The 25,580-nt window shown below is 40.5% G+C and overlaps 1 protein-coding gene across 1 annotated transcript; it reads left to right on the top strand.

Annotated features, from left to right (window-relative positions):
- The first annotated feature begins 89 nt into the window (after window positions 1–89).
- LURAP1L (leucine rich adaptor protein 1 like) lies at window positions 90–25,580 on the top strand. The gene is made up of 2 exons (XM_040580800.1): window positions 90–638; window positions 23,720–25,580. The coding sequence occupies exons 1-2, from the start codon at window positions 447–449 to the stop codon at window positions 24,092–24,094; spliced, it is 567 nt and encodes a 188-aa protein (XP_040436734.1). The 5' UTR covers window positions 90–446; the 3' UTR covers window positions 24,095–25,580.

Raw genomic sequence — 25,580 nt, 5'->3', positions numbered from 1 at the left:
TGGCGCCTCTCCTCCAGGCATTACGGTAGGAGGGCCGCGCCGCGCCGCTTCCACCTGCCAGCGGGCTTTAAAGTTGCAGCTGGCCGAGACGCGCGATGACTCGGGTCCCGGTGCGAGCGGGCCGGCAGGGCGGGCGGGCAGGGCAGGCGGCCGGCAGGCAGCCGCCGGCGGGGCGCCCCCCGCACCCCTTGGCTTACGCGGGGGGGTTCTCCGTCGCCTCAGCCCTCCTGCTTTTGTCTCTGCGCCCGGTGGCACAGCGGGGCCGCGGCAGAGCAGGGCGGCGGGGGGCGGGTCGGGCTGGCCCAGGAAATCCACATGTGTGCGGCGGGTCACCTGCGAGGCTCGGCCGGCGCCACCGCGGATTACCGCGCCTCCGCGCCCTCGCGGCGGCCGGGCGGCCGTAGGTAGTGCTGGCGCCGCTGCCGCGGGCCCCTCCGGGTCAAGCCATGGAGCCCGGCGTCCCACCAGACCTCCGCGACGTCGAGCAAAAGCTGGGGCGCAAAGTGCCCGAGAGCCTGGCGCGGCCGCTGCGCGGGGAGGAGCTGCCGGGACGCCCCGCCGCCGCAGCCCCCGGCAGCCGCCGCGCCGCCGCCCTGGCCCGGCTGGAGACGAAACTTCACCTCCTGCGGCAGGAGATGGTGAGTGGCCGAGGGCCCCTTGGCGGCGGGGTTTGGTGCGGTGCGGTGCGCCGCGTCGGGTCGTCAGAGGCGCTGGCAGCGGGGGCGTCAGTGCAGAAAATAACGCGCGGCCCCCCCGTTGTAAATGCCTTTTCTGCATCGCACCTGTTTCCTGCTGATGAGTAATGCCTAACGAGGTGCTGGATCTTTTGGGCTGAAAATTTGGCCTGCTATTCAGTGACTCAATTTCTGGACGTTGGTCTTCAGAGACTTCCTTAACTCCAAACAGGCTGCAGAAGATGCACAGTGATTCTTGAGCAAACAACTACTTGTAATTTGGCTGAGAGGGTTTTTTTTTTGCCGGTGGTCTGTGATGGGACAGTGCTGTATTTAGTTCGGAACTGATGACATGCCTGCTGTCTTAATGCAGGTGCTTGTCCTACTTGGTGTGACACCATCTCAGTATTAACCTTTTTTTTTTTTTTTGATGGTGCTGTAAAACTGGCATCATTTTTTTTAAGGCAAACAAACTTTTTGCAAGCAAGTGAGCAAGCAACTAGTGAACACCCAGCAGACAAGATTCTGATGATGCAGAGTATTTCACATGTGCAGGCGTAGTTGGCTTCCACTTTTTATTAGAGTGTCATTGTTATGTGAGGTCCCAGAAGACTTTCTTTGGTAGCAGTTCTTTCCATAGCTCTTGCCACTAAAATTATTTGAAAGCAGTATGGAATTTGATCTTGTTGGGATGAGGATTTTGTTGGCAATCTGTTGAGATGACTGTATGCAACTATCTTGGAGCCTAGCCATTTACAGCAAACAAAGCAATCTCATCCTATTTGAACAAGTAAATGCCATACCATCAGTCCCTGTGCAGCCTTACTTAGAGATAGATAGATAAGCAAAAGGTGGGTGGGTTTGTAAGAGTGCTTAAAAAATAAGCATGTTGGGGGGGGGAGAGAAATCAAGAATGGATATTCTGAGGGGATAGCCAAGATGATGATGTTAATCTTGAGATGTAACTTGCTGTAATCACGCTTGCTGTTCTGTGGCTTCATATGGTTTAAGAGATCCTCACAAATCGAACTAAAAATCACAATGATCGCTGTGAATTTCAGTTTTAACACTGATCCACGTTGTCAGCATATCTCATGTTTATTTTTCAGTGTTAAGCTTGCACAAGCGTTGTAGAGTGACCTGCAGGTAAAACTGTTAGGGATGGCAGACTGCAAAGGAAATAAATAAGGTAGCCAGAGTACGTGGCGTGGCTGTCTAGACATGTCATGACAGGCCTATTAAGGGTGGGCAAAAAATGAGTGACTTGCCCTCATCACCTTTTCGTTTCTAATTGCTCTCTTCACCTACTTGACACTTGCAAGTTTCATGTTACAATCTTCTATCTGCCTCTTCTTCCTCCTGCCACTTAGTTTCTTTTTTTCCTCCCTGCCCTCAATGTGAAGGCTTTAGTTCCAACATCCTTGACCTCTCCTATTCTTTGTCACTTAAATAACTGGCTTTCACAGCTGAACTCATTGCTCATGCCAAGTAAGGGGAATTCTGTTACACACTTTTCCCCTGTTTGATTTCTAGTCTCTTGTCCAGGCCTTTAAACCACCAATATAATGACTGTTTGTAAAAGGTGAAGTATGGCTACACTATGTCTTTCATGCTTTCAGCTGTCTTCAGTAGTCCAGAGCATGGAAGTCTTCCTGGGGTTTTCCTCTACTCTCTTTAGCAACGTAAGGATTTTCCTCTATCCTTAAACTTTCTGAAGGTTATTAATCTGTTGCTTTCCCCTCTGCAGCTTGCTTTGTGACATTTTACAGATCTGATCAATTTAAGAACAATATTGGGTAAAAATTGTAGTTTCCTTCTATGTTTCACTTTTTTTTTTAACTGCACATCATTCCTAAAACAGAACCAAAACTTCTATCTAGCTTATTATTTTACACCACTTTTTAACGTATTCTTCTTTGGCTTGCTGCAAGGCCTAAGAGGCCTTGAACATGTAGCAAAGTAGTTTATAGCTGTTGCAGTAGTAAACATGCAAAAAATGGAAAGATTAGAAGTTTAGAAAATCAAGTGTCATCCATCAAGCTTTTTTTTTCTAGTTGTGCTATGATGCCAGCTTCTGCAGCCCACTCACTGAACTTCAGGTAGTCACATCTGTGCTTTTTTTTGTCTGAAGCAAGCAAGCAAACTTTTTGTAAGCATTTACAAAACTAGGTTATTCATGCTTTCCTCTTAGTCACATATAAAAACTTGATATGGACTACTGCGCTGACATCTTGATCTCTGATACTGAGCAGTGCTGTTTCATTATCTTCTTGTGTTCTTGTTCTTGTTAATGAAGATATTTTGGACAGATGTGACTATTTTCTGTTATGTTTTGTTGTGGTGTTTTTTTTAACTGTTTTATACAAATTGTGCAGTTGTGCACCTCAACTTCTGTCCTTTCCCACAGCTATTGTTAGTCACAATGACTGTGTCTGTGCTGACAAATTTCAACTAAATCTGATAAACAAAGATACTGCCTTAGTATATTTTGCATTATTATTGTGCTTAAATCACGCTGATCCCAAAGCTCTTGACTGTGTGTGCTGGTTGTGGTTGGGGTAGGGTTAATTTTCTTCATAGCAGGTTGTATGGGGCTATATTTTTGATTTGGCCTGAAAACAGCATTGATAATACAGGGATTTTTTCATTATTGCTGAGCAGGGCTTACACAGCACCCAGGCCTTTTTAGTTTCTCACCCCACTCCGCCAGCAAGGATGCTGAGGGGCACAAGGAGCTGAGAGGGGACACAGCTGGGACAGCTGACCCCAGCTGACCAAAGGAATATTCCATATCATATAATGTCATACTCAGTATATAAAGCTGTAGGAAGAAGAAGGAATGGAGGGGATGTTCAGAGGGACGGTGTTTTGTCTTCCCAAAATGGAGCCCGGCTTTCCTGGAGATGGCTGAGCACCTGCCTGCCCATGGGAAGTGGTGAATGAATTCCTCGTTTTGCTTTGCTTGCATACACAGCTTTTGCTTTCCCTATTAAATTATCTTTATCTTAACCCATGAGTTTTCTTACTTTTATCCTTCTGATTCTTTCCTCCATCCCATCAGGGTGGAGTGAGCAAATGAGGGAGAGGTGCTTAGCTGCTCGCTGGAGTTAAACTACGGCACAGTACTCTGCTAAGGAGGTATTTTACTGTTTGCTATGTTCTCTCATTATTTTCTGGCTCATAGCTACTATAAAATACCACTGTGTTCCCTGACATCCTGTTGATTGGCCCCTGACAGTAAAGAACAAGGAAAGCTTACCTTAACCTGTTTGTAATGCTCGGGAGTAGACACCAAGCCTTATCTCAGGCTGCATTTAATCCTTCCAGTGCCCAGAGTAAATTCAGATGTACAGGAGTGGAAGTAGGTGGAAAGTTTTATTCATCTAAAACTAGAGGTCCATCTCCTTTCCTGCCAATGCACACTTTGTCCTTCCAAATAAAATGATCTTCTGTTCTTCCATCTGTCTGATATGTGAGAAACTAGTGCTTGTCTTTCTTCAGAACAAAGTAGTGGTAGCTGTTGGACTGGATACTTCTTCAGAAGAGAGATATGGTGGAAGCTTTGGGAGCTCCCTCTCATCAAGTTGTCATGACCTTGGGCTGGAAAAGCATGAATGAAATGGTGGAAGTGATCACCTCTCCTGTGTCATCTGCTGCAGGGGAATGTTAAGAGATAAGCATATAAATGTGTCAATACTTGATTTGAAATGCTGTTTTTTATTGTAAATTGAAGCACCTTACAGATCAGGGAGGGGTGTGTGTAGCAGCAACACATCTGCTAACTAAAGGCCTTGAGGCTTGCACCTTGCTTCAGATCCTTTTGCTGCTCCCAGTGTATGCTTCTTTTGCCCTCAAGCTTTATTTTTGCTGGTAGTCACTGGATCACACAAAGCACCATGGAGTACCTTTCTTGAAATATGGACCTGTCAGGCCTCCTTCCCCTCCTTTACCTTCAGTTTGCCCCACCAAGGCTATGGTGGAGACTCTGTTGGATTCTGAAAACCTTTAAGGCATAAGACCATCAAATAACAGGCGAAGCAAGGTGTAACTGCCCGTGTGGGTCAAAACACTGTGTTCTGGTCAGCCTAGGACATGAGTGCCTCCTGCTAGCCAATGTGCCCTTGATTCAGTATTAAATTTGTCACAATTTTAATATTAAACTTTTTCCTCCTGTGTGTTGTTTTTTTTTTTTTTTTTTACATTGAATCTTCCACTGGCGCATTAATAACCCTTTATAGCTGCAGTCCTGTCTGTGTTGTGTCATGCTCCTAAGGTCACCATTCAATACACATGACTTCAACAGCTATGCACTGCAGTAAATTATCAGTGAGGTTCATTCTGCAGCCCAAAATGATACTGCTTAAAAATCCTCATTTCTCCTGGGGATACTCAAAGAGTAACTAAATAAAGTGTGTTTTTTCTTCTTTTCATTCAAGTTTCCCAAATCAACTCTTTGTTTCCTTGAAAGCCAGAGTATAGTCTGCATTACATGCAGCAAAAAAAGTAGCATGCTTTGCATAAAAATATTTTGGGCAGAAAAGGTAAACTGTGTCTTGGTGGTGAGAGGTAGATTGCATTGCTGGGACTTTTAGCTGAGATTCCTTCCAGTAAGCACTGTTGAGGATCAGATACTATTAATACCCAGTTCATCCTTCAGACTCATTCTGAGTGCAGCAGTTCTTAGGGTGAAGGGATAAAGAAATGGAAACAACCCTATTCCCAAGAAGCTGAGTGTGTCAGACTTAAGCTTAAGTTATTTGGGATAGAGGCATGTTCCTATGCTTTCTCATTAGTTGAGTTTTCTCCCCCTTTGTTCTTCTACTTCTGTGTTAGTGTATTTGTAAAAGGCTGATTAATATGGAGCCCTGACAAAAGTAAAGACCAAAGAACTAAAAGTATTTTTTATTGATTGAAATTAGACAAATATGATCATTACAACGCCAGTCCTTTTCTCATTCTTACGTATTTTTTTTTAATACAGTCTTAGCATGGAAATGAAGGTGCAGGTTGGAGGGCAGAGCTGCTTTGACTCTATTCTACCAGCTTTGAAGAGCTTGAACAACTTAAATTTGCTTAGTTTTGTTAGATCCACAGTGTGGGGGGTCTGCCTTGATTAGATTCTTTAAAGAGCCTTTTTAAAAAGTCAACAGCTGTGACTTGAAACATCTCTTTAACACATGCTGTAGGTACAGGCTGCTACTTCCACTGTTTTGTGTGATAACACCAACTGACTTAATTGAAGCCAAGATCTGGTTCAGTATGTCTAGTCAGCAGTTGCAAAGCTTTGTATCAGGTGCTGTTTTTCTATTAGATTAATGGGAATTTTTGCTTAAAAACTTGATTGAAGATAAAATCATAAATATAGAATTACTAGCGGCTAAGCCTCAAGCCTGTGTAGGAGAGTTTGATTAACCTTGGTTAGTGATTCAGTGAATCCCTGAAGTGAGGCTTTTCTTGGAAGTAGAAAGAAGGCATACAGAAATGAAAATATATCCATTTCTCCAAGTCCTCTTGAAGTGCACTGAAAAAGCTGGTAATCTTGGGTCTTGCTAATGAGCTCTCTCCTTTGTACCCTCAGATTTGCTTGATGTGGCAGAGGAGTTTGTAAGTTTTATGTATGATTGGGCAGTGATATTGGGATAATTGTGTTAAAAGTGATTTGTAGATAGATCCTTAGGGAAAATGATCCAATCTAGCAAGAAAAAGTTGTAACCTAATTATAGTACTGGAACTTTACCAAGTTTTCCACTTTTTCAGAGTATCTTTGAGAGAAGGTGAGCAAGTTTATTTAAATTAATGCAATTTTAAACATATCTTTTGACTGGCAGATCTCACATGGTGCCTGGCAAAAGGATTTGAATTGTGGAACCATCTCCATGTTGCTCTTAGACCTTCCAGCTGTTCTGATTCAGCTACAGCAGCTGTTGAAGTGCTTACATCCCCAGGAAGTACTGATGAGTATGTGCTTACGTTTCTAGCTACTTCACCAAGAGTCTGTGGAACATTGCTGATACCTTATCTAAGAGCATCAGTGCGAGATACCAGGTGCTTCTGTCTCATGTATGAGTTATCACAACAATCAGAGATACTTCACTCAAGGCTTCCAGTTAGACTGCCATGTGTGATACTGGAGGAATTTTACCAGTGTGCTTAACTATAAATGTTGCAACTGTGTACCGATGACATGGCCAAGCTGAACAACACTGTATTATGTAGTTCAGCTACTACTAGAACGCTGCATTGTATAGTTTAGCTACTAAGTAGATAAGAATGGGTCTGAAACCAAGACATGAGCCAAAAGTGCTGAAACAGAGCCAGAAGAAGAGAAGGTCATGAAAAGAACAAGAGGAAGATGGAAAAGAGGATGAAGAAAGGATGAAGATGTCCCAAATTACCACCAGAGGACCCCCAACCCATTGGGCCACACACATGTAGTAAGAGTGTAGATACAATAAGTAGTTAATGGAACTGTAATGAATATGCTAATAGTTTCTCAGAAATGTTATTAATATGTATAGATCAGCCATAGAAAGATAAATAGGGAGCAGAGTTGGTATGCATGTTGGACAGAACTTATCCCCCCATGCATATGGCACTGAAAATAAAGAATGCCTGCTTTATAAAACTCCAAACCAAATATTAGAATTTTGTCTTCAACTTTTCAGTATCATGTACAGGTAGACTTTTGCCAGCTCTCATTTCAAAGAATATGTCTTACTGTTTCACGATATTTCTTTCCTGATTACTTTGTTTCAAGGCTAGAGGAAGTATTTTGTCTCGAAGTTGCCTTTTAAAGTCTGTTTGTTGATAACGTGTAATGAAAAGACATGAAAACTAAACCCTTTCTGCACAGAGCTCTGCAGTTTAAGTGACTTACAATAGCTTTTAGCAAATAGATGACAAATTTTCTGATTAAATCAGAACAGCATGATTTTAATAGTCTGGACTGGAAAAGGTCATCTGGTTCAATTTTTCATGCAAAAGAGAGTCTGGGTGAGTTTATGGAGCACCCTGTCCAATCACATCTTGATGACCTCCAGCAATGGGGACTCCACCAAATCCCTGGGAAGGTTGTCATAGTGGTTGGTTGTCCTCACTGTATGCATCACTGTTATATCAAGATGAAACCTCTCTAGGTGTAACTTCTGCCTTGTCTTTTCCACATGGCTCCTTCTGAAGGGAGAGCCTCCATCCTCCTTGTAGCTGCCCTTAAAGTACCGTGATGAGGTCCACGCACAAGACTTCCCTTCTCCAGGGAAAGAGGACCTAACTCCTTCAGTCTTTCCTCATAAGGCAGGTTCTCCAGCCCTTTGACCATCATAATTTTGTGGGGGTACTTTTTTTTTCTGTGGATACTTACGGCTAACAATAATTGAAAAGTACCTTTTGTGTGTAAGCAAGAAAAACTTGAAATGCACAATACCAACTAAATATACTTAACAGAGGTGATGGCCCATAAGTGCATTTCTAGTCCTTGATACTTTTTCCCCCTAACAGTAAACAGTTAAAAGACTATGTTTTAATTCATTTTTTAAAGGTTACAAGATCATTTGTCTGTTCTCTGCCTTCAAGCTCAAAACCTAGGAAACCTTCCACAGTAGACATGTTGATTTCCTACTTGTCCATGGCCTGGAAGAGGGGCTGGATGCTGGTATCTGGAGCAAATGAAGACGAACTTACAGAAGTAAAAAGATAGAGGATCTGAACTGATGGAAAGCAATTGGAATCTCATAAAATTGAGTACAATTTCTGTCTCGGATTTTTGCCTACATTTATAACCATAGAATTTGGGCATCTTGCATGTAAGCAGTTCCAAAAGATGGTTCACAGATTATTGTTTGTATAGGTGGAAGAGCTCTGAACAGAAAAATTATGGTCAATCTCATAGTAAAAGGGGAAATTTGTTATAAAGGCAGACTTGCAGCCTTGGTTTTCCAGCCCTCGCTGTCATAAGTGAGGCTGCTAGTTACAAGCATTTACCTGTGGTGGATTTCTTTTTGCCTTCACACCAGTTTTTCTCGGTGTTGAATTTTGGCTTCAACCATGCAGTTCTCCTTGCTGGTGTGGAATGAGAGCTAGTATCCAGTAGGACAATGGACCCTAAGATGGCATGGGTGTGTCAGTGTCTGTATTTCGGAAGTAGCAGTGCTGAGGCCACCTCCAATAAAGAAGATATGTCCCCTACACAGTCTGTAATCTTCTCTGTCAGTATTTTTAAATTGTTAGTGAAACACAGGGAACAGGCAATACTTGAAACCTTAGCATGGCTTTTGTGAATGCAGACCTTCTGTGCTGGAGGGATAAAGGAAAGTGATGACTTTAGAAGTTGTGATGACTCAGAAGTAGCTTGACCAAATACTGCTCTAGAATAGTTTCAACAAAAATGGCTTTTTGCAGGCTTCTCAGAAAGCTGTTACGTTGTTTACAATGCTGTACAAGCTGTTAGTTGCAAACATTAAAATCAACTAAAGGAGGAAACAGGAGAAACTTGAATTTGAACTGAAATGTGAGGGTGTCCATCAGCATAGCAACTCTGAAAAGCAAGGTTATCCAGTTTTGGCCTATTAGTTTACTAAATGCTTGGGGCTTGGGGGGAACCACCAGCAAAAAAAAAACACAACCCACCAAACTCTGTAAGGTTTTTGTTTACCTTTTTTCCTTGTTAGTGTGGAGGTATTTGGTCGCTCTAGCTGTTCTCCCTTGCATCCTTGTACATACTGCAGTTGTTTTCAAGCAGAGTTTTGAAATAACATCCTTGTCATTGGATAACTTCAAATAGTTGCAAAAGGGAATTGTAATACTAAAAAATTTAAACCTCTGAATCTTGATCTCTTTAGATTTTTTTTGTGGCAGACAGAATACATTCTCGAGGACTGGAGAAGAGTTGGAGAGAGAGAACTGGGTAGGAGTGACTGCTGCAGAGTTTGAGGAAGAAGTTGAAATACTTGTTCTGAAATATATGGCTGCAATAAAAGCCAGGGAGATTAATAATTAAAATAATGATGTTTCTTTAATGTAGAAGATAAAACATTCCTGCACATTTGGGGTATTTCCTTTTTCAGCTAAATGGCTACAAACCAGATCTAGCTGGGAAACCTTCTGTGCCTGCACTGGCTATAGTAAAGCTGGTTATGAAGGAAGTACACCTTGCCCCAGGATTAAGTTGCTTTCTGAGCTTGATTTTACCCTGTACCATGATGCTGAGCCATGTGAGTGTACAAATGGCCTTGGTACCCCTAGAGCCAAGTATGCTCTTATTTTGAGTCTTTAGCAAACTGTAGCTGTGTTAGGAGTAAAACCTAGAATGACAGAGAGAATATTCTTGTATGCATCCATTGAAACCGTTGTGTTGTAATCAGCATGGTATTGCTATTTGTTTGCCTGTAGCGGATAGGTGTCTGATTAGGATACTGATTTCAGTAGTTGTTGAATTCACAACTATGTAGTGGCTTATGTCAAATTAAAACATCACTAAGACTGGTGTGTGCAATGGGTCTAGACTGTTCTGTAAAGTAACCAGTATTGGAGGATGTGGTTTAAAGACAGATTTTTAACTAGACTTACTGAAATAATCTTCTTTGTTTTTCACAGCTTTTAACATGCTTTCTTTTTGTCATCAGCCATTTAGAGCTTAGGTGTCAATGGATGTCTTTCCATGTCTTTGTCTCTAGTGAGAGCTGGGTTGTGTCCAAAGCAACTGGTGGGCTTGGTAGGTACATCCTGGGGCGTTCTCTTCAATGAGTTCTCAAAAGCTATTCATTCAATGTCCCCGAGCAGTTTGCAAGCTTCAAGAGATGCCAGACTATGTCAGGGGAGTGTTCATGATAACCAACTGGAAAGAACCCTAGTCTGGAGGGTAACCAAACTTAAGTGACCAAAATGCATCCAGAGAGCCTGTAAGCCACTTTGAGCAGTTTTGAAAAGTATAAACAACACAGCTCAAGGTTTTTTTCAAATCTAGAAGCATATTTGGATGGTCATTTATTTCAAAAATAACCTGTGCTGTGTTCCAGCAGTGAGTTCTTCTGCCTACCTGCGGACGACTGTGTGGAATAAAATGTGCTTGAGGATTCCCCTCTCAAAGTTGCTCCAAAGTTTTGCCTCCTGCCATAAGAGAAAATAAGGAGAGGACAGTAAAGAGTACATATACATCGAGTGTTAAAGCTAGCTACTCTGTTATGACAGAATATGCAACCTTTCCCAGAGCTTCCCTAAACACAAAGAGCAGCAATACTGGCACAGTTATGCTGCCCTGCTGTCAGCAACCTAATCCTTCTCTTCCCTCCCTACCAACGTGACATTTCTTAATTTTTGTGTTTTATCAAGGGAATGGTATGGCACATTTGTTACTTTAACAGGAAACACATACTAGCTAAGCTACTAGGAGAAGTTATCTGAATGTTTCATTTGCTGTGCTCTAAAATAAACTTCTCTTAATACTGTATGACCCTGCTGGGTACAGTACCAGGTGAAGCAAAAGCATTTAGTGTCTGGAAAGCAGTGCTAAATTCCTGTTTAACTACTGGGAGTTTCAGATTTTTATAAACAGTTTAATGGCTTAATTTGTAATTGTGTTCACTGTTGTTAGATACCAGCTGCATTCATGACTAAAATGCTTCCAGAAGGAGAGTAATTTTATTGCATTGCTACTTTGGCCATATGAAACCTACCTCTCTCCATACAGAAAGAAGCACACATTCAGGAATTATGATGTAAGAAATGTGTTGAGTGTTTCCAAGCTCCCACATTTTTACCTCAGGGTAGAAACAAAGGTAGAATAGCTCTGTTGCTTTACATTTATCTAAGCGAGGCTTTTTTGTCTTACTACAGTTTCCACTGGCTTAAAGAAATGTTTTATTTGAAAGGGTTGCACTGCTTTTTGTAACTCTTATATGTGCTTATGAAACATAGCAAACATTGGACACAACCCTCTTACACATTTTTCAGTAAACAGTATTTTTTAAAAAAAACTTACGGAGCTTCAGATTCTGACCTTGACCTTTCCAATAATCCTGAATTACTAGGAAACAGTCCTGATAGCAAGGAGGAAACAGTGAAGCATTTCTGTGCCAGCAGAAGTGGGATGTGCATTGGTTTGCCATCTCTTTAGAAAACCAGTGAAGTCTGGAAGGGTGGCTGGAGAAGGCCTGTTCCAGCTATATCATAAGCCTGAATTGGTCTGTGTCAGCAACCAGACCTATACAGCTTTCCTTTTTGGGCAAAAACAAATGATGTGTGTTTTGAACAAAGTACATGATAAAACAGTGGCAGTGTCATGTTTTAATGCAGTTGAATACTGAAGAATCCTTTCCATGGGCAGAAGGTTTTCTAACAGAATTTGGATGCATCCGTGCTAAAACATGACAACATTGAGAAGTCATTCAAGGAGTCATGGTAAACTCTGACTTTAGACTATTGTTCTAGTCGTCTTAAAACTATAGAGAGAAGCAATCATGAAGTCCAAGTGATAATTTTAGAAGACTTCTCCTGATCTGTGACTACAAACACATTTTGCCTTCACATGGCCACTTCAGCCACTGTAACCATTAATGGACTATCCATACATCATGGGACAATTGTGCCATACCCTGAAATATTTTAGTCTCAAGTGGTGGCCTGTGACAGATTTCTGGCATTACAGGGTTTGTGGAAAACTAAATCCTGAAACAATAGAAGGGAAAACCTCTTTGCAAGAGAAGAACAATACTACTAGCATGCCAAAGCAATAGTAATTTTCTTAAACTTCACATGCCTACGGAATTTATGTACTCCTGCATTAGCACCCAGCAGTGGCTGCTGTGACTGGAGGGATAGAGTGGAGGCACAGCTGGTTTCCCCATAGGCACATGAGGTAGCTCACAATGACCATCAATGCATATAGCTAATTATGTGCAGAGCAGCAGTCCTCCCATTTCAGAGGAAAAAAGAAACGCAGCCCAAACCACCATATGATATGTAAGATTTTGTCATTTCTCTCCTTAATTTTTATTAATTTGTAGTCTGTTGAAATTTAATGATGAAATTACTTCAGAAGAGCCTTAACAGCCCTTTTTGAATACAGCTGTATTTCTCTAGTTCAACTCTATTATGTCCCTTGTCGTCTACTTTCACTTTTCAGGTCACTCTTGATTATTGGCAAAGGCAGTATTTGTCTTTTCCTAGCCATCTGGTGCAAGTCTTGCACCTTATTTCTGCTTCACAACTAGCTTAGTAGGTAGCATTTCCTCACTGGAAGGAGAAATGGGAAATGTAACCAATGACCCTGATTCCTTCCCCTCTACTCATACCTCTGGTAACTGCACTGATGGTTATGATTAATATTCTTTGCTGAACTAGGATCAAGCCATACTGGCCCAGTAGTCTGCTATGTAGAAATCTTTACCAAGAGCAGGTTTAGGTATAAAAAGAGCAATGTGATATGAACTAGAGTGGTGTAGGAGAAGCTGCGCCATATGGTTTGAATGATGTTTACTGGTTAGAGGAGGGATCAAATAGTATGGAAAGGCTGGTACCTAGAGCGCCTGGGTTTGTTCTGAGGTTTATAGTTCAACACTGATTACTGCTGCTACCTTCCTATGAGGTGACCTTAGCGACAAGCGTAGGATTTCTGTTTATTTAATTTATAATATATCCTTTCGCTTTATGATCTGGGTAATCTTGCCTTGTGGCCTTTAGAATGCGTTACTGCAGTGTGTTCTGTGAGAGCTGAAGGGTCACTGGGCTTTTTGAGCCAAAAGGGCTCAAAAGCTGCAGCTAGGATAGCCTGCAGCAGCCTTCCTGGCTAACTGTTTTGACCAAATTCTGTGTTTCAGCTTGCTAAAAATGGTTCTAGCCTCTTGTTTACTTCTATCTTTTTAACCTGGAGATCCTGGGTGCAGGTTGGCAGCTAGCTGTTTGATACAGTCTTAGCGAGTGAGAAAGAACTAAAGTAGTTAACTATTCATAGATTATTGGAAGTTTGGAAGGGTATTTTTGGTGAAAAGATTCAAAATACTCAACTTTTCTTTTATCTGAAAGATCTCAAATTTGCTGCCACATTCAGATGGGCACAAAGCCTATGTACAAAATGTATTTTAGCAGGATGGTGATTACAATGGGAAATTTAGTTGAAGTTTTTGATTTAAAAGAAAAAATAAGACTGAATCTGAAAGACATGCAACTTCAAATAGAGCACAGATTAAAATTAGGGGGGAAAAAAAAAAAGCCAAAACCAAACCTTATTTGATAAGATGTTGACTCATTTTTATTCAATAAGTGAAAAGATTTAACGCTGAAACATGGTGATCATAACTTTTTCATAGGGGAAGAAAAATCCAGTGATCAGCACATCACTTTCTAACTCTATTAAAGCAGTTCTAAGAGGACATTTGATCACTTAAAATTACAAGGCTGTCTTGAATTTCCTTTTTATTCTTACTCATATAAACCTTCAGTAAATACAGTGGGATTTTCCTCTTAGTAAAGATTTGGTTATTAGGTTAATAATACACTTTTAACAGGACCTACTTAATTTCCAGGACCACAGAATTATTAAAAAAATAATCTAATTTTGAATTCTGGGGAGATTCAGACAAAGATGTTACACTTTTTTAATCTTATGTGTCTCTGCAGTGGTATTATGAAAGTTCAGATTTGTCTCCAGTGTTTTATCTTCAATAATGTCGCGTCTCAGTTCTGACTTAAAACAAGTTGCAAGTTTTTTCTTGATTATTTTTTCCCCTTCCTTTTAAAAATGATAATGAAGTGAGGATCACTGTCTTGGTAAAAGCAACATTTTCAAACTTTGAATATACCTGTAAGCAAAACCCATTATATTCTTTCACTTGTATTTTAGTTCTATGCTTTTGAGCATACCTACACAGTGCCAGTACTGATATTAAGGAATTTTAAAGGGATTAGCAGGTCTGGAGTGCTCATTAACCAAACCTAATTCAGAAATTAACAGATACTTTATCCAGCTTTTGTGCTCTATTTGTAAGATCATGTTTTGGTCAAGTCAAGCATAAATGAGGCAGAGAGTTAAATCCAATGGTAAAAAAAAAAAAAAAAAAATTACGCTGGTGAGACCCAGTGCCATATCATGTTGGTGTGGAAGATGTATATAGTCCTGTGCAGTGTGGTGTCTAGAACACCACTACAGTGATGCTGTGATTGTCAGTCTGCCATGACACTTTGACACCCACAGCTGATTATTACCACTGTGTATTGACCTGAACGTTTGCGCTGTTATTATCTCGTCTGTCAATATATGTGGGTCCATAGTATGGATTTTTCAAAGCATTTTCACCTCTGTCACAGCAGGTCCATTTCTAAGGTCAGATGCTGCTTTTATGGCAGCAGTAGGAGATATTTGGAAATGTTCAGTAAAAACTTCCAATAGCATTAGAGGCTTTTTACTCTTCGGAAAATCCTGCGTTTCCTTGCTGCTCCTTTTAGTATTCATTGAACTAAGCTCTAAAATATTTAGGACCTTCCTTTCATATTCATTCATCCTTCTGAGGCTGGATATTTCTCCCTCTGAATTCTGATGTGTTTCTGTATTTAAAGAGCTGATTTAGTATTTTTTTTTTTTCATTTGGGGAGGAGTTGGTGAAATACAGACTTAACTAACTAATGGCGGGGTGGGTTGGGGGTGGTCCTATTACTTGCTCTCTGATTATGGCATGTTTCTTTCCGATAATCATAGTCATACTTACTTAGTAGGTATTTGAGCTGTTTCTTCTTTTTCACTGTAAAATAAAAAGATAGCCAAAAATCTAAAACAAACATCCAAGAAAAAGATTCTTGTGCTGAGAATTTTATGTTCTACTTAAGCATAGAGGATACCTTCAATAGTATAAATTAAAAAAAAAATAAATAGAAATTGTAGCCTACTGAGTAAATGATTGTCCTCATTTCAGCTGAGATAGTTATTTTTTTATTCTTGGTTGCTGGTGCAGTGCTGTGTTTTTGATTTGGTGTGAGAACAATGTCAATAACATGCTGATGGGTTTGGTTGTTGCTGGGTGATGTTCATACTAGGTCAAGGACCTTCCATTTCTCAGGCCCTGCCAGCGAGAGGGCTGGAGGGGCACAGCAAACTGGGAGGGGACAAGCCAGGACAGCTGACCTGAACCAGCCAAAGGGGTATTCCATACCATGGGATGGCGTGCTCAGTATATGAACTGGGCGGGGGTGGCCAGGGCCTGCCAGGCGCTGCCTGGAGACTGGCTGGGCATCGGTCAGCAGGTGGTCAGCAATTGTATTGTGCATCACTTGGGTGGGTTCTTTTCCTTTTGGGTTTTATACCTCTCCCCCCACCCTTTGTTATTATAATTGTTGTTATTATTACTTTTATTTTATTTTTATTATTAAGTTGTTCCTGTATCAACCCACAAGTTTCACCTTTTTCCTAATTTTCCTCTCCATCCCGCTAGAGTGGCAGGGAGCAAACAAGTGACTGCATGGTACTTACTTGCCAGCTGGTGTTAAACCATGATGATGATTCATCCAAATCATTGAGATTTTACTGAGTGTTAATGAAAATGACAAGCTGCCCACAGATGCTCCACAGAAAAGGCTCATGCACATTTCAGGGAGGTAGAAAGATGCCTTTAGATCCACTTTTTTTGCTACAGAGATAATGTAATTAAACAGTTGCATAACTTGGTATGTATTTTCCTGTGAAGTCAGAAGGAGATTAGTATGTATAAAATGAACATATCAAAATGTATTGGTATTATAACACAAGAGTGTTGTAAGACGAATGTAAATCAGCAATATTGGGATTTCCTATACTGGATGATAACCATAGTAGCACAAATAAATGTCTTTGAAACCTGTTAATTTTTTACACTCACTGCTTACCAAGTTAACTTGCTCCTTCATGAAGTTGCTCTGCCTCCTGATTATTCTGGTGGTGGCTCAGATCTGAACTGCCAGCTTCCTTGCTTTAGGTGATGGGTGTTTGGTACGCTCTGTTTACAGAAGGGGAATCCTCTTCTGGCTGATGCCAAATCACACTGTCTGTCTTTGTCTTTCCTAGTTAAAAAGAACTGCTCACAAAGCTGTTATGTTGCTGCCAAATTTTATGGAAGGAACTGTAGAGGTATTTGTCATAAGCATTTGGTTCAGGATCGCGCTGGAACTGCATCAGGTTGAAATAAGGTCATGACCAGGCTAGAGCTTCTTAAGCCAGCAAGGTCAAGGGTGCTGTTAGAAACTGAAGACTTAATGACCGTTCACTTTGTGAACAACTGGGACTTCAGTGATAATAACAAATGCTGCCTAAAAATCTACTATGAGGGTTTTAACAATTTTGGAGTCTTCAAGAGAAACAAGAGTATAAATAACCACTTTTGCAGAAGAAGGCATGAATTAAGTGATCAGGACTGCCTCTGTAGCCTGCCACAAGGTTTTTATTGTGACTCATGATGGAAGTATGGCTGAGAAGGGTTGGTGTAACTTGCGCAGTTTGCAGAAATAAACTAGGTCAGCAAACTGCAATGACAAATCAACAGTGGGTCAATTTACCTTTTCTATATGTAGCATTTGTATGTGCTCCCTCATTGTCTGAAGATTACCACAAGCCTAAAAAACATGAGGAAAGAAATGGGAAAACGTTCCAGCAATACATTATAACACAAAGCCGTGCTGCAAGAAACAAGATGCACAAAAAGCTGTTGATCTACATGTATTGCTGTTGACTGAAATGTAGTTTACCTAAAATAGTGGTGAGGTAAATCAGTCGGACATACATGGCATAATGACGAACAATGGAGCACCTACGCTGATTCACTATTAGTTTGATCTGTGCCAGACTTTGGTTACCACATCCATTGTTTATGCGTATGAAGACATGAGAGAGCTCACACAGTGTCAGGTTGATTAGGTTAGTTCAAATTATTGTAGTGCCTCTGTTATTCCAAGCAAGTTGACTTTGCGGTAGAGTGGATGTAGAACATTCACACAAGCACTTATAGTTCCACCTGTGCATAGATGATCCCTTCCAGCTACAGATAGTAACCCCGTGTTCTTACACTGTGTCGCCTAAAAGCTTCCTGGCTTTTTGACAGTTGATACTGAAGATAGTGTTCAAATTCAAAAGTCAGTCTAGGCATTCTGCTCTGTCATCTGGATCCTGAAATGCCATCGCCCAAAGTGGCTTAATTATATGAAGAAACCAATGCAAACATCCTGCATCAGTGGGAAAATTTTGAAGTAGGCAAGGGTTTTAGTCCTGCGCATGCATATTTACTAATTAAGTAGGATGGCATTTATGCACAGCATATTCATCAACCTGTGTGTTCATGGAGCAAAAATTTGTCCCTTATCTGTCATTTATATTTTTATTTTACACATGTTAAATGCAGAAAAAAAGCATTTTGTTAGCTCACTGGTGTTGAGAAGCTATTGTAGTATCATTCTGAACTTGCTAGCCTTCAGGTGGCATACCTCATACTTTAAGGTGGTTGCTTAATAAACAAAGCTTCTGTGTGTGTAAGTGTGTGAGTTAGCTCAGTCACTCCAATTAAATAATCTTGCATTCACATATTCTGAATTTTGTACTTTAAATTGATTGCTTATGGTCTTTTTAGCTTGTTATATATATATTCTCTCCCATAATTGGTTGATGAGGTTTAATTGAGTTTTATACACTTTTGTATCTGCTTACTAAATCTGTATCTTTGTAAGACTCAAATAATTAAATGTTGCGAATCAATGTTTATTTTATTTTTCACACTCACACCTTTCTCCTTGGGAATTAATTTTCTTAGTTACTCTAAAAATTGTTACTCTGTTTGTAATGATGAAAGTGGAATAAGATTAGCTTCTGTGACAAAAGGGATACTCAGAATTCAAAATGAATTATTATTTGGACATTGTAACAAAAATATTAAAAATCTAACACCTCAAATTCCATGGAAAAGTGAGGTAACCTGCCTTTAAAAAAAAGGGAGGTAGGCATAGCTGGGTAGCCACAGAGCTGTTCATCCTGAGTGATATGGGAAATAGAAGAAATTGAATGTGAAAAGCTCTCTCTGACACGCCCTAGAAAAAGGAAAACAGCAGTAGCATCAGTACTTCTAAATTGTAGTTGTCATGCACACCTGTTTGCCATGGAAAGATTCTACTGGTTTGGAATTCTGTTTGTAAAATCAGTGATACAGATTGGTGTAGCAGTGTTTAACAACAGATGGAATCTGCTCCAGTTTCATCTAACCTCTTCACTTGCTAATTCTGCTCACACACTGAACCTCTGAACAGGTTTCAGTAGGGTGCCATATTTTGCTGCTGTTTCCATCCAACATCCATTTATTGTGAAATATCTGTCCAAAATTATACTGCCTTAAAAACACAGATTACATAGTAGCCAACCCTAGATCAGTGTTTGAATCCTGCCTGAGATCATAGGCAGAGCAGAACTTCTGAGCTGAGTGACATAAATGGCTCCCTGAATCTATTAACTTCTAAGGGGTTTTTTATGTCTCATAGTGACTTATTTCTCTGTGCTCTGGCAAAAAGATTTGTCTTGAAGGAAATACCTTGTTATTCAAACTCAATAATTTCTTTTACTTATGGGCTTTTTACAGCACACAACATAAAGGTGTTGAGGAAAAAATGAAACTAGTATCTTTAAAATAAATTTAGGAGTGTCTTTTCCTCAGACCGCATTTTATGGTTACCATTAATATCCCTGCAGACTTCCTGTAGTTAAAAGAAGCAGCATCATGTGACCCCCAGGAATCTAGAAGGAAGTAGTCTGCAGAGAGGGACTGGAGGTGCAGTTTTGAAAGATTAAAAGGATATATTGAACAGAATTTTTAGCTTAGTCATTGGGGGTGGGGGGAAGGGGACCCACTATCTTTGGAGCTGACTGGAAGCTATATCTGCAAGACATGCAGCAGAAAAACAAGTCTGTTCTGCCTGTAGTGTGAGCGCAAGTGCAACTTTGATCCAAAAGGAAAGTGATCAGGCTAGGGACAGCTCATGCACTATTTTGGGAGACTGCCAGGAAGTGATAATTGTCTTTGTTAACAGCCCTGGTCATGAAGAGTTTTATTCTAAAACCAATAATCTACCCAAATCCTTTCTTAAAAACACTGTATGTGTAAAAATAATATGAATACTTGTATATTTATGTGTATATATGTATGTGCACAGACGTCCATATGTTTGTGTATATATATATATAACGTCTCTTGTATAAGGTATGACAGTGTTGCACATCATCTTAGGGAAGACCATAAGCAAGGCTAGCTGTGCAAGGAAAAAGTACCTTGTTAGAACAACTAGTATGAGAGGGAGGGAGGCACAGGCAGGTGCTTAGGCCAGTTATCCTTTCTAGACTGAAGGTCTGGTTGTGTTTGAATGCTGATCTGTTCTGTCCACCTATGTATGACAGCAGACTGCATTACTTGAAAGATGCTGTCACTTCAATTTAATTACTATTCTTTGCCATGACTAGCTGTTCAATGTTAAACATTTCCTGGTGATCTGCACTATTGTGGTTATATAAGCTAAGCAAAAAGATACAGAAGCTAGCCTGTAACCAGAATTCCTTTCTTGCTGTCTTGTCAGAATTTCTGTGTACACCACAAGCTTGTGCTGAGGACTGATACATACTGACATGCACTTTCCCTATGGTGGTGCTGTGCTCTACCTTTAACTCAAAAAGCAGCTGTAGAAACTGTTCTGAAATACTTGTATTAACCATGATAAACTCCTAGAATATTTCTGAAGTGCATCCGTAACAGTGCATAAGGAATGGAGCTATGAGACATGATGAGGTTTTACTGCGTTTAATCCCTTTAGCTGAACCATCTTGGAACTGCCTTGTGTACTCTAATGGCTACATTAGGGTTGCAGCTACATAAGTCAGTATGAGCTAATGCGATTGTATCTGTGCTAAAGCAGGTAAGAGGCAAGAAATGTTGTAGTGACATTTTTGTATTATCAAACAGATGATTAAGTAAAGCATATTAAAGAAAGATGACAGTGGGGTACTTTTTAATGTTTGCTTTAGGAAAAGCACACTGTTGATATGGGAGATTTGGGACAATATGGTAGCTGGGTGGAGGAGGACTCAAGTACGCAAGAATGCAAAGAAACACTCCCAGTAAAGGCTGTTCTGCAGAAACGCTGAAGCTATGTATGTATTTGGAGTAAAAATTATTCCTGTGAACTGAAATATGTGAGACATCTACTTAAAAGGGACTGTTTGATTAGAGGCATATTGGTGCTAGCTCTGTTAAACATTTCCTTCATTGGCCTGTTGGGAAATTTGCTGTCTCCAAGCTGGCTTATATTCAGCAAGTTGCTGAAGTCTGTAGTTGTATTTGAGAAGTCAGGTAATTTACTGCTTTCATGACAGTCTAGTTGCTGAGCAAATGGTTTATCGTGATTTATGGGTAGGAGTAGAAGAACTGGCTTGAGCAGGAGGGCTGTGAAATGGTCAATCTGTTTTCAAAACCTCACGTCTGAAACAATGATAGATGGGCAGTATTGTTAAAACTGTGAATGGTAAAGCTATTTTGCACAGTGCCAGGTTAGCTATGTTACAGCCTGTGATAGTGGATTGAGGATAATTCAGGAGTCATTCTGGGACTGGGGAGGGAGGCTGGGAATGCATATGAGAGTTACATAGGCAGTCTGTTACTAGCTATCCTTGAAGTATGTTTGTGTTGGTTTGACTGGCTGGTAGCTAAGCACCCACCAGCTGCTCGCTCACTTCTCCATCCCCCTCTGGTGAGATGCGAGAGAGAACAGGAAGAACAAAAGCAAGAAAAACTCACGGGTTATAATAAAGGTAGTTTAATAAGTGAAGGAAAGAAATTAAAATTAAAAAAAAGTGATACAAAGTCAGTCACTTACAGTCTCCTACCAGTATACCAATGCCTAGCCAGTCCCCAAGCAATGGCTATGTTGGAAAGGTGAAACCCATGGGTTTTATTGCTGTGCACAACATATATAATGGGCATATAGGCAGGGAATTGGTTAGTTCTGGTCAACTGTCCCAGCTCTGTCCTATCCAAACGCCTTTCTTAGCCCCAGCCTGTCATTGGGGGTGCAAAGTGAAAAACAGAAAGGCCTTGAGGCTATGCGATCACTGTTCGGCAGCTGCTCAAATGTCAGTATGCTGTTAACGCTGTTTCAGTCACAGATACAGAACACAGCCCCATACTGGCTGCTGTGAAGCTTCCCAGCCAGAACTAGTACAATCCCTTGCAGCATATAACAGAATAAAACCACATTAAAATAACTTCTTCAACAACGGTACCAGGTCAGTGTAACTTCAGATATTGAGAAGACAGCATTTGAGTATGAAAAGAACTGTGTCCATATTGTACTTCTGACAAAACAAGACACAGTCTTTGCTTCCTGACAATACCGATTCCGTTCCAGTCCATTGTGGCTGAACAATACAGATGCTGTATTTCTGAATAATGATTGTGGACAAGGAGAATAGTATAAAACATCTATTGTCTGGCAGAACAGATCTTACTTCTTCCTTATTTCTCAATTGAGTGAAGACATTGAAATTTTTTATATACTGTATTGTTTTTTTCAAATTAATAAGCTGAAAGTTAAGATGTTAGTGTCCTTTGGAAAAGCATGTAATGAATACACATACATCAGATGTTATGGCACACATTTTGTAGAGAGGTACACTCAAATTATGTATAAGGGCAAGTATTTTCTAAATGCATGTATTAAATCAGTGACATCTCTGCACGTATTATGCTTGATAAGTACAATTGAAGGGTATAAGAACATGTGATAAAATATGACACAAATTACATGCTACACATGGTATCCCTATGAGTTAATCTGAAATGACTGGCATCTTTTTTCCAGTGGTTTTAAGCGTGCATGCCCTATGTTGGCAGTATGGCAAAAGTTCACAGAGGTGGAGGTCTTGCTGTGGAAGTGATGAGACTGAAGTTGTGTCTGTTGTGATGTCAAACATTTAGTAGTGCTGAAGTGCTATTAGAAAGGGCTGCAGAGTAGATTAGGTCACAAACTAGTGTTATCTTCTCACATTATGGGTGTAAGCAGCTTCTGGCTCTCCACACTTGTTATTATGGGCAAACCTAGAATCATCTTCAGTTCGTCAGACTGCCTCTTCACCATTTTTAACCTCTTTCATGTGATGAATAGGAGGTCACACAGATATTTTTTTTTGTTTTCTTTTTTTGTCAACGCTTGTGATGTTTCAGATGAGAAGAAAGAAGCAACAAATAAAACTCTTAGGCCTCACCTTTGTGTAATCTTGTGGAAATTCCCTGAGGAGAAAGGCTTTGGGCCATTGGTGGCTGAGAACCTTGACATGGCCCAGCAATGTGCACTTGCAGCCCATAAAGTCAACTGCATCCTGGGCTGCATCCAAAGAAGCATGGCCCGCAGGTTGAGGGAGGTGGTTCTCCCCCTCTGCTCTCATGAGACCCCACTTGGACTAGTGCATTCAGCTCTGGAGTCCCCAACATAAGAAGGACATGGGCCTGTTGGAGATGGTCCAGAGGAGGGCCCCAAAGATGATCAGCGAGCTGGAGCACCTCTCCTATGAAGACGGGCTGAAAGAGCTGGGGTCCTTTAGCCTGGAGAAGAGAAGGCTCTGGGGAGACCTTATAGCAGACTTCCAGTACCTTGAGAGGGGCAGTTTACAAGGGCATGTTAGTGATAAGACACAGGGTAATAGCTTTGACCTGACAGAGAGCAGATTCAAGGTTAGATACTAGGAAGAAATAATTTACTGTGAGGGTGGCAGGACACTGGAACAGGTTACCTGGAGAAGCTGTGGATGCCCCATCCCTGGCAGTGTTCAAAGCCAGGCTGGATGAGGCTTTGAGCAGCCTGGTCTAGCGGAAGGTGCCCCTCTCCATGGCAGGGGGATTGGAATTAAATGTTCCCTAAGATGCCTTCCGACCCAAATCATTCTATTATTTGTCCTAGCTGTGAAAGATGGATTTTTTTGTGGTTTTTTTTTTTTTTAACCCATTCTTTTCCTTCAGCTTGCTATTTGGAGTTCCATTTTGAAGAAAATTAGTAATATTTTTATTCACTAGGTTAATCTCCGAGCCACTGACGTGAAGCTTATGCGCCAGCTACTGATCATCAATGAAAGTATTGAATCAATCAAGTGGATGATTGAAGAGAAAGCCATTGCCAGCAGAGGTAGCAGCTTGAGTGGCAGCCTGTGCAGCTTGCTGGAAAGTCAGGAGACGTCCCTTCATGACAGCTGTAACAGTTTACAAGACTGTAGTGATGGACTGGATGGAATATCAGTGGGGAGTTATTTGGACACCTTAGTGGATGATGTCCCTGGTCACCAAACCCCTTCAGATATGGAGAAGTTCAGTGATTCTTCTATTATGGAGGACTCACAGCCTCTGCATAGGCATCCCAAAATTGATTCAGATGAGTACTACTGTTTTGGTTAATAAAGTTCCAGAGGGACACAAATGCACTTGTACTTACCCTTTTGTACTTACCCTTTTTCTTTGCTGCTATTTTATTTCATATGCAAACTCCACCCCCACCCCAACTTCATTTGGAAGGAAGACATAACATGATACTTTCATTCCACTTCATAGCTTTTCTGTTGCTTCGAATACATTTTCTCCTTTGTCGGTTGGGCTTTCCTCTTTCTCAGCTTTTCTTTTTCTAATTTATTTTTGTAATTTTTCTTCTGTTTGTTTTAGTTTTTTATAGTGCTGTGTTTACAGGTCTTTAAAAGTGGTGAAGGAAAAGCTTTGTCTTTAAAATGAGACATCCGGGCATGACAGCAACAGTTTTGTTCTTCTTGGCAATAAAGTATCTTCTGATACACATATGTTGTGGTAAATTTTCTTGACTACCAGGTTTGGCCTTTCCAAAGACACTTCTTATTGAGCCTTAAATCTGAATGTTGAAAATACCTCTACAATATAATTTTCCTTTTGTAAGCAATGATATTTGATTCTGTTAGGCTGTCTTCACTTGGAATATAAAATATCCTAAACTTTTCTGTGGGGTTTCTTTCATCTTGAATGTTCTCATCCTTATTGTCTAATTATGATTTTAAATTCTGTGCTTCATTGGTGTCTTGCAGTGATGCATTCCAGTGCTAGAAGCTCTGCCTATGAGTATATTTCATGTTTTGTGCTTTAAACCTTTCATTTTCATTGAACCTACTATTTTATAGGCATAGTCTGTATCCCTTAAAAAAATGAAGGGCATCTCCCACAATAAAAATACCCAATTCTAATAGTTTGGGTTCTGACCCGAAAGTCCTCAGTGGAGTTACTTTAAAAACATAATTTGAATTTTTGAAAATTTTTACCTTGAAATGTTGTGGGATGTGGACAGCACTGGTGAAACATTTTACAAGAGGCAACAAGCTAGAAGCCCCCAACCTTAACAAGCTGATTTTGCTTTTACCAAATATTACTAAAAGAGAGTGTTGCCCTGCTGTCTTTTTGTTTCCTGTTTTACGAATAAGAGTTTACTTTAACCTTTTTGTGCCTACCGGTACGGTTAAGAGGTATGGCTAGTCGATCATATTGGAAGCATGTGAGAAGAAAAACAGGAAGAAACTGCTCTGTGAGAAGTCTCTGGCTTTGAGCCGTAATAATAAAATAACAAATAAACAAGGTTTTTAACCTTCTCCAGTAAAGAAGAAATAAGAATAAAAATAAAAGAAATAGAATGGAACTGTACACTTTAACAGATTAATGAATGTGTATTTCCAGTTTCCAGATAATGAAAGAGGTGTTGATACTGATGCATCATCTAAAAGTGTCCTGTCTTGCCATGTCTGTATACCTACTGCCAGTAAATCATGAAATTCCCTCACTGAAGAAACTAGTGTTTGCCAAGTGTAATACAGGCTCCCTATTCAAAATACATTTTATGCATTCTGAAGGATTAAAGCTAGTATATGCAGCA

Source organism: Falco naumanni, chromosome Z (genome assembly GCF_017639655.2).
Source record: "Falco naumanni isolate bFalNau1 chromosome Z, bFalNau1.pat, whole genome shotgun sequence".
Taxonomy (NCBI): domain Eukaryota; kingdom Metazoa; phylum Chordata; class Aves; order Falconiformes; family Falconidae; genus Falco; species Falco naumanni.
Note: the sequence above shows the minus strand (reverse complement) of the source record. Positions and strands in the feature narration are given on the sequence as shown.